General features: G+C 35.7%; 2 protein-coding genes and 1 long non-coding RNA gene across 3 annotated transcripts; 2 read left to right on the top strand and 1 right to left on the bottom strand.

Annotated features, from left to right (window-relative positions):
• LOC107638722 (heavy metal-associated isoprenylated plant protein 6) lies at positions 520-1962 on the top strand. Its single transcript, XM_016342085.2, has 3 exons — positions 520-779; positions 870-951; positions 1055-1962. Exons 1-3 carry the CDS (start codon positions 768-770, stop codon positions 1714-1716), a joined length of 756 nt encoding a protein of 251 aa, XP_016197571.1. The 5' UTR covers positions 520-767; the 3' UTR covers positions 1717-1962.
• LOC110270881 lies at positions 4965-9209 on the bottom strand. Its single transcript, XR_002360602.1, has 2 exons — positions 8913-9209; positions 4965-5072 (listed from the first exon to the last, which is right to left on the bottom strand). It is a non-coding gene; the product is annotated as an uncharacterized LOC110270881 (long non-coding RNA).
• On the top strand, positions 5639-8395 carry LOC107638718 (pentatricopeptide repeat-containing protein At4g16390, chloroplastic-like). The gene is made up of 2 exons (XM_016342081.2): positions 5639-5778; positions 6111-8395. Exons 1-2 carry the CDS (start codon positions 5739-5741, stop codon positions 8303-8305), a joined length of 2235 nt encoding a protein of 744 aa, XP_016197567.1. The 5' UTR covers positions 5639-5738; the 3' UTR covers positions 8306-8395.

Raw genomic sequence — 9740 nt, 5'->3', positions numbered from 1 at the left:
TTATACGAATATAAAAAATATTTGGTTTATAAATAATATTTTTCTTAAATCTTTGATTCTGAATTAGGTAGTAACATAATTCAATTCCCAACCTCTTCAGCTAGAGTTTGGTTATGGTCAGTGATTACTGATTACTGATCGAAGCATGATCTCATTTAATATACTGTATGGAAATAGCTGACACTATTAGTAAAAATGAACATTGGGAAAAAAATCTTTCAAATACCTAATTAAAATTATTTGTTGTGTAATTATTATTATTATATGTTTTCTGCTTCTTTGAAAGAAATTGCTCTTAACCATTATTTTTGTTGCTGACAGAACTAATAGAGTAACAAAAATAGTCCAATCCAAAAAAAAAAACCATACAAACAGTATTGAGCCAAAAAAAAATAATATAGAGGGTGAAAGCAGTATTTGTGTTTCTCTTAAAGCGAATTTTGACATGATTTGTTACGTTCCAAAGTAGAGTTGACACGTGTGTTTGTGTGAGTTGTGGGCATTAAATAACCATGGTAATTGGGAGCGAGTGATATAGGGATTGAAGAGAGAGCATGCATTTGCATTGTGAATTAAAAGGAGCACATGGTATTCAACCTTCTCTGCTGATTCCATCTCAATCCAAGCACAAGCAGAAGCAGCTCCACCTCCCCCACGTGTTGTCATCTCATTGGTTTCAATAGCGGTAGTGCTCAGCTTGCTTTCTTACATTTGCATCCCATCATCATCACCCTCAGATCTGAACCTTTAATTTCACTCCCATCACCATGGCTGAGAAGGTATGTATATCGTATCTTTATCTTATAGATAATCAATTAATTGAAGTCACTATAGTTTCTAATTGGAGCACATTCATGCATTCAATATAGGTGACTGTAATGAAGCTCAAGGTTGACCTTGAATGCCACAAATGCTACAAGAAGGTCAAGAAGGTTCTCGCTAAGTTCCCTCGTCAGTTCTCTTCTCTCTTTTCTTTCTTAACAATTTCAATCTCATTTATTTTTTTTGCATCAAATTGAGTTTATTTTATTTCCTGTCATTTTGTGAACAAGAGAAATTCGAGACGAGAAATTCGACGAGAAGCAAAATATCGTGACCATCACGGTGGTGTGCTGCAGCCCCGAGAAGATCCGGGACAAGCTTTGCTACAAAGGCGGAGGCTCCATCAAAAGCATTGAAATCGTCGACCCGCCCAAGCCCGAAAAGAAGAAGGATGCTGATGACAAGCCCAAAGCCCCCGCACCTGACCCTCCAAAGAAGAAAGATGCTGCTGCCGACAAACCAAAGCCCAAGCTCGCAGATGAGCCCGACAAGAAGAAGGATGCCGGGGACAAGGAGAAGCCTAAAGATGCTGCTCCCAAGGAAAAGGCTGATAAGCCCAAGGGTGACTCCGAGAAGCCTAAGGGTGACCCCGAGAAGCCCAAAGACAAGCCCGCAGAGGCAAAACCCGCACCTCCTCCCGTTAAGATTGCGGATCCCGTGGCGGCGTACCCGCCCGCGCCGCAACCGATGATGGTTCCAGTGGGTATATGCGTGACGGGCTATGAAGGTGGGCCTGGGCCGTGCGTGAATGGTTACGCTGGGCCCGTGATGTGCTACGATGGGTACTATGCAAGGCCCGTTTACGATAGTTACGGTGGAGGGAGACCGTATTATGTGAACCGTTGTGATCAATATTTCAGCGATGAAAACCCGGCAGGCTGCACCGTCATGTGATGTGATGATGTCATCACATCTCAATCATGTTTATTATTGTTCAATCAATCTTTTTCCATTTCTTTCTTCTTTTCTTATTTGTTATCTAAATGTGCCAGCGTCTCATTATCATAGGAAAGAAACAAGTGGGGGAAATAAAGATGAACACAATATGTTTTTCTTTTTTATTTTTACTTTTTTGGTTTTGCAATTTGTAATTTAATATATGATATAATAAACTCATGGAATTCACCAAGTGAAGTATAATTCCTGTGTCGGATTTATGAAAAGCATACCTAAACTCTTTGTTTATTTAATTTATTTATGTGTTGATATCTGAATGATGTGGTAATTAATAGTATCTGAAAAGCTAGTGTCCAAATATGACGTTAAGGGAGATTATCTTATTAATTAAGTTCTTTAATTTGATGTCACTACTATAGCCGAAGGAATTAAGGTTAACCCTTTTCCCATAACGTACATGATTTAATTATGTATTGGTCATTTTCGTGCAAACGTATGTGCACTAAAAAAGTTGAAGTCACAAGGAGGGGCCTAATAATAACTAGATCAGGTGGCTATGGAAGGCAGAGTTTGTTGTATGTATATAGATGCTTGAGAAATGAGAATGTTTAGTTAGGAAGCAGCCAACAAAAAATGATCACATCACACATTGTATCGTTCGGTCGACAAATTTGAACAAGTGTTTAGATAATTGCTACTCACTGAGTCATATGTGCTTTAGACTTTAGTGGTTATAATGGCATAATGTATAATATGTAGACAAAGACAAATTGACAACCATGATTCTCTTCTTTTCGGTAACCACTGTTTTGGCTTCACCACCTCATCATTAGATCCATGAACCTACATTACCAAATTAGCCAATACAAAGAGATATATATGACTCGCATCTTGTCCCACTTTCAAATAGATTATATGTTTACATGTGAGTGATTGAGATTATCCAGTTATGTACTCTCATAAAAAATAATGTCTAATAGAGATATATACATGTGAAAAAAATGTTTACATTTTACGGATGAAAACAGATGGAATGTGATCTATAATAAAGTCTATTTATCTAAATTTAATTTAGTTTTTTTATAAATTATTTAATAAATATTGATTAAGTCTGATGTGTTGTGAATTTTGACTTGATTTAAAATCTATTTAAAAAGTCTGAAGAGGAAAATGTTTGTTCCTTATGTTAGAAGGGAAAGGGATGTGACCAATCTCCATCGAGATGAAAAAGGTTGCTTTCAACTAAAGATAATTCTAGACTTCTAGGTTTATGCGTTACCATTTGATTATTTCACAGAATTTAATGCAATTCAATCAACACTATATATGTTTAGCTAGCATCCACTAAAGTTTATCTGATTCAATTTCTTCTTCCTTTGTTAGTAGCAGCCTTTATACTTTCGTTTAGACATTAGAATACGTTTCAACTTTCAACCCCCCAAAAGGGATAGCTTTTTGTCAATTTGGAAAAGAAACCAAACATATACAGATGGTTAACGTAAAAAATATATAATACATAACATGGGCCAAAGGCGAAATAATAATGCTGTATATTTTTTTGTCCACGGTATCTCCCAACCCGACAGGTAAAGGACTAATTCGTCGCGAATCAGAACTCCATTTAAGGGTTTGTTACTGGCCAATGGATTGCTGTATGCACAAGACGGGATTCAAACTCCAACACTTACTTAAGCGGACGAGTTAGCTGACCACTCGACCAACCCAAGTTAGTTATAATAATGCTGTATATGAATTAATTTAATACGATGATGAAGTCATTGATTTCTAATGATATGTAAATATTAAATAAAAATAATAATAATAGGCGCAACAGCAACCAGAAGCTAAGTATATAATAATAGGGACCAAATTAAAATTTGAGAACGAATTGAATAAATGAAAGGGTCATAATATAATATATAATGAAATGATTCGGTAGTATTCTTTCGAAGTTACGATGCCACAAAAATTTGTCTCCTTGCTTCTGTTGCATCACATGCTTTTGCATAGATGATAGATGTTGAAATCGATTAAGTAGTATATTTGAAAAGAAAAGTACGTAGGTAGGTAATGAAAATACTAAATAATATGAACAATAGATATATTAAATGTTTAATTTAATAAGTATGCAGATGATTATATTTATTATTTTTAATTAGATGATTATTTATTTTGATTTGATTTACATAATTAATAATGATTAGATATTCAATTTACTAGGTATATAGATGATTATCATAATGTTAAAATTTAGAAAGCAATTGTAGAGTAAAATATTTTTTTATTTTATTAGATTAATTCTAAAACTCATTATTCATATTATTTACAAAAGTTATTGTCTACCTAACAAAACCAACTTTAAAAATAAATACTTGTAATCATAAACAGCATATATATATGGTCAAACTACGTTTGCAGATCCTAATGTATGTGTCGGCACCGTCGCGTAACTCGTGCTAGATCCATATAATTAGAGGAATCGAATCAAAAGTTTAAGTTGAACATTTTAATTTTTGATTAATTTGATATATAATATAATTATGTATATATTTTTATTTGATAAATAATAATTTAAATTTTTAAAATAAATACATAACACTACAAGAAACACTATTAAAATCGACTTTAGTAACTGAACTTAGTGTGTAAGTATAATTGAATTATATATGTGTAGAATACAAACAAATCTTTCTCTCATTTATTTTTTTACCTACCTAGTAGATAATTATGCTTGGTTAGTATACCAACTTGGAAAAAGAAAAAAAAAATCTTACGTCAGCATTTTTTTATCAAAATTTGATTATCTTATAGAAAAATGTGTATCCTCTGCAAAATTTCTGGTAAATGTGTGTAGATCTTGTTACCATTGTATCTTATCTAACCACATTCTTGATTTGCAGTGAGAAAATCTTCAAACTGAGTAAAATTTACATATATAAAGAACAAGACTACAAATAGAAAAGAAGCATATAAATGTGGATCAACAGCCAACTCTACACTATATTTTCTTAGCCGAGTATTCTGCACAATATTTTCTAAGCATAAATATTCTGCAGCATCCAATATTCCAACATCTGAAGCAATTTACATACATGAACATGATTACATGGAGAGCAAGAACCATGCATTTTTTAAATGTATATGAACCCAATGAATTTTCTAAGCAGAAGTATAAATATTCTGCAGTATCCAATATAAACATATGAAGCAATTTACATACATGAACATGAAGAGGATGGACAGGAAAAAAATTTGGACCATTTCTCGATTTGTGCGTGTCATCCTTGCGCAGGGGCCATGCTAATCTTCTCTGTATCGTTCCAATTTTATCGGATGTCCCCGAAGGGACGAGCCTTCTTTGCACCCTCTGCTATATATATTGTCAGAGTTATATGATGCTACTCGATGTGGTACTTCTAAAAGAGCTTCTTTTGATACCCACAGGCCACAGCACAAAATAAGGAGGATATCATACATTTGGGTCAAGTTCTACCTTCCACTCAGCTGAAAATAATTGGAATCACCTTCATGAAACCAAATAATGGAGAACCAGAGGCATCACCTTTCTCTCAGAAGCAGATGATTTGCTAGCCAGAATGTATCAAACATTTTGATGTAATTTCAGTATCTATGAAATCATTTTACATCAATCTCCATATCTATGAATTAGAAGAATGAGAAGAGAACATTGTAGCTAGGGAACATGTGTATATTTCTATTAGAACTTCCCATTATTAAGGCTCTACCAAGAAAGGATACATTTGAATCATACCTCATTTATAAGTTGGAAGAAATAAAAATCAAAGCTTTGCCAGCATATGAACATCATCTATCAAGGAAAACCAGTCCAAGATGGATAATATTTGACAAAGGTTTTTTGCTGAGATGCTAGATTATATTATCAAATTTTTTATTGTAATGCCAAATCTTAATTCTATGGACGATAAGTGGAAGAGGAGGAAAGAGGACTCATAACATGCAAAGAAATAAAACTAGTCTTTATGTAAGAATTAGAGTCCATGTTCATTATTCTTTTCCATGCAAATACCATATTCTCTGTGTCTAACCTTAGATTCATTCATTGTTTTCCATGCTAATCTAGATTTATGTACATGAATTTTTCTACTCCATCTCCATATTCCTTCCCTGAACCTGAAGTTCTTTCTACCATGCAGCTTTCTCTAAAATAAGATTACCCAACATCCTAGTTCCTATCATATTTAGTTACCGAATTCTACTAACACCATGAATAAAAACGAGACTAAAGCTTGCATAACCAGAGGAAGAAGCTAAATTCTACTAAAACCATGAATAAAAATGGGAATATAGCTTGTGTAACACTTACCATAGGTAGAAGAAGAGTTGCAGGGGCCATGCCTCTGTATATATTCTGTCAGAATCATTTGATGCTACACGATGTGGAACTTTGAAATCAAAACATGAAAATAGCTTTCAGTCACTGTCCAACACAGAAGACAGAACACACCCAAACATGGCTTCGCGCCTCTGTTGTTCTTCCCCTTCCCCTCTCTCCCATCAACATCGCTGTTCTCAAACCCATTCCCGCATCTCCCCTTCTCCAACCACCAAACCCAAAACCTCCCTTCAACTTATTCATGTCTCCTTACAACAACACCAACACCCAGAACAAGAAGCACCCTCGTCTTCCTCCAAACCCCGCATCTGGGTTAACCCCAACAACCCCTTAGCCAAACGCCTCCGCCGCAAATCCAACTCCTCCAGGTACGTCTCCCTTGTCAAGTTCGCCCAATCTCTCGATTCCTGCGACCCCACTTCCGAACAAGTTTCTACGATCCTTGCTTCTTTCGGGAACACTGTTCTTGAACGTGATGCGGTCTTTGTTCTCAATAAGATGGAGAATTCTAACACAGCGCCTCTTGTAATGAGACACTTCAGGGACAAGATTAAACCCTCTAAAGACACCGAATTGATTCTCTATAACGTTACCGTCAAGGTGTGTAGGAAATCCATGGATTTCCAAGCTGCGGAGAAGCTGTTTGATGAAATGCTTCAGAGAGGGATGCAGCCTAATAACATTACATTCTCCACTTTGATCAACTGTGCCAGGATGTGTGCTTTGCCTGATAAGGCTGTCGAGTGGTTTGAGAAGATGCCGGGCTTCGGATGCGAGCCAGACGGAATTACCTCTTCGGCTATGGTGTATGCTTATGCACGCACTGGTAATGCTGACATGGCCCTGAAGCTATATAATCGAGCGAAGGAGGAGAAGTGGCGCCTTGATGCCGTGACATTCTCGGCATTGATTAAGATGATTGGAGTGTCCGGAAACTATGATGGATGCTTGAGTGTGTACCAAGAAATGAAGGAACTTGGTGTGAGGCCTAACATGGCATTGTATAACACGCTGTTGGAGGCCATGAGGAAAGCTAGGAGACCCCGGCAAGCCAAGGCTATATATTCAGAGATGATAAGTAATGGGTTCTCACCAGATTTGGTAACCTATGCATCTCTTATAAGGGTGTATGTAAGAGCACAATTTAGTGATGATGCTCTAAGTGTTTATAAGGAAATGAAGGAGAAGGAAATTGAGATGAGTTCAATTCTTTATAATGTGCTTTTGGCGATGTGTGCTGATGTTCACCGTGTTGATGAAGGTGTTAGGATTTTCAAGGACATGAAGAGTTCTGGGACTTGCCAGCCTGACAGTTGGACCTATTCATCCATGATCACCTTGTATTCGTGCCATGGCAAAGTTTCAGAGGCAGAGGCAATGTTGAATGAGATGATTGAATCCGGAATTGAGCCTACTATCCTTGTTCTGACATCGATGGTCCAGTGCTATGGAAAAGCCAAGCGAACTGATGATGTTGTGAAGATATGTAATCAACTCTTGGATTTGGGGATGGTTCCGGATGACCGCTTCTGTTGTTGTCTTCTGAATGTTATGGCTCAAACACCAAATAAAGAGATGGGTATGCTGACAGATAGTGTTGAGAAGGGTAACGCAAAACTTGGGTCTGTGGTTAGATATTTGGTGGAAGAACAGGAAGGTGATGGAGATTCTTTTATAAAAGAAGTATCAGAGCTTCTTAGTTCAGTTGATGCTGAAGCGAAAATGCCCTTATGCAATTCTCTCATTGATCTTTGTGTGAAGCTGAATGCAAATGGCAGAGCACATGACCTTCTAGACTTGGGACTGAAACTTGAGATATATGTTGAATTACAGCTCAGGTCTCAAACTCAGTGGTTGTTGCACCTGAAGAGACTCTCGGTCGGAGCTGCTCTTACTGCATTACATGCTTGGATGAACGACTTGTCGAAGGCTTTTGAATGCGGGGAGGACCTTCCACCATTGCTTGGAATTAATACTGGGCAGAGGAAGTACAAGCCTTCAGACAAAGGTCTGTTTTGTGTCCTTGAATCACATTTGAAAGAGCTCAATGCTCCATTCCATGAGCATCCAAACAAGGCTGGCTGGCTTTTGACCACCACTGCAGAAGCCAAGTCATGGCTGGAGTCTAAGGGTTCAACCGAATCAATCTCCACTTCAAACTCCCTAACTCAAACAAATGAACAATGGCCTGTCACCGTTAATAATGTTTAGGAGATGTATAATGTAGTTATGCATTTTCTGATTCATTTTTGCAGAAACGTTGTATTAGTTTAATAAAGAGTAAATTATTTTTCGTATTAATAAATTTTGAAGGTCTTATATAGAGTACATGGATGCTGTTATTACTGCAATATTCATGAACATGCATTATAAATTTATAATCAAAGTCTTTAACCTTTTTATCCTCATTGTCATTGTACATGAACCGGAAGAAGACAACAGCTTAGGGCAATTAGGAAAGATATGAAAAGTACTTCAGTTTCACTTTCATGTAATTTCACCAAATCAAATTACCCAACATTTTATCATCTACTTGTGATTTGCATGTTTAGTAAAACGTTCAGCAGCAAAATAAAAACGAATTAGTAATGGATAATTACTCTAACAATTCAGGGCATGTAAATCGATATAATAGATATAAACAAACATCTTCGTCAAGAAAGTGGAAAACACTTATAGTTAATATACCATGCTAGGAGAGCATCCAAAATCTGACTGAACCTGATAATAAAACCATAAATGGGTCTAAGTTACTTCGAAAACATGATAATGGGTTTGCAAGGAAGGAAGAAAGAGGGGTAGAAAAAAAAATTTGGACCATTTCTCGATTTGTGCGTGTCATCCTTGCGCAGGGGCCATGCTAATCTTCTCTGTATCGTTCCAATTTTATCGGATGTCCCCGAAGGGACGAGCCTTGTCTGCTCCCTCTGCCATATATTCTGTCAGAGAGACGCGATACTACCCGATGTGGGACTTTACCGAGTCAAGAAGAGAAACTGAACATGAAAATGGAGGACGATTAACATGTCCATCACAGTTTGCATGAGCTCATAACCGAGTTCTTTCACTCAGTTGCAGGGAGGGAGCTGGGACATGAAGAAGAAGGTGACCGAAACTCTACAGTGGTAACTTTTTACATTTGTGTGGGCTCCATTATATGCGAGAATTTACCTTGCTTTGCTTGTGTGATTACAAAAATTTAGTGACTTTTAAACAAGTTTTTTAAATATACTAATTAAGGGAGAGATTTTATTATTTTTTATGGAGTTTAAAAGTTGAATAAATTATCAAAAATATTTTTTAAAAAATTAAAATAATAAAAATTTTCTAAACAATTTAAAAGTGCCTTAAAATATAACTAAACAAACTATTTTTTTATAAATAGTAAAAAAAATTGTATTTAAAAAATAATTGATGCATTTCATATAGTTTTATTTAAAATTTCTATTTTAAATAATAGTTTATATTAATTTTTTAATATTATAAAAATAGAAATTTTAAACAACTAAAATATGGTTCATTTTTTATAAATATTAAAATACAACACTTACCAACTTTAGAATTTTTATTTTTTACTCTAAATTTTTTACTTTAAACGAAGTTAAAAAGTATGTTTAAGATTTATACAAAGGTTATTTAAAGTCTG

This window comes from Arachis ipaensis, chromosome B04 (genome assembly GCF_000816755.2).
Source record: "Arachis ipaensis cultivar K30076 chromosome B04, Araip1.1, whole genome shotgun sequence".
Lineage (NCBI taxonomy): Eukaryota > Viridiplantae > Streptophyta > Magnoliopsida > Fabales > Fabaceae > Arachis > Arachis ipaensis.
The sequence above is the reverse complement of the archived record's forward strand: the minus strand, read 5'-3'. Positions and strand labels throughout refer to the sequence as shown.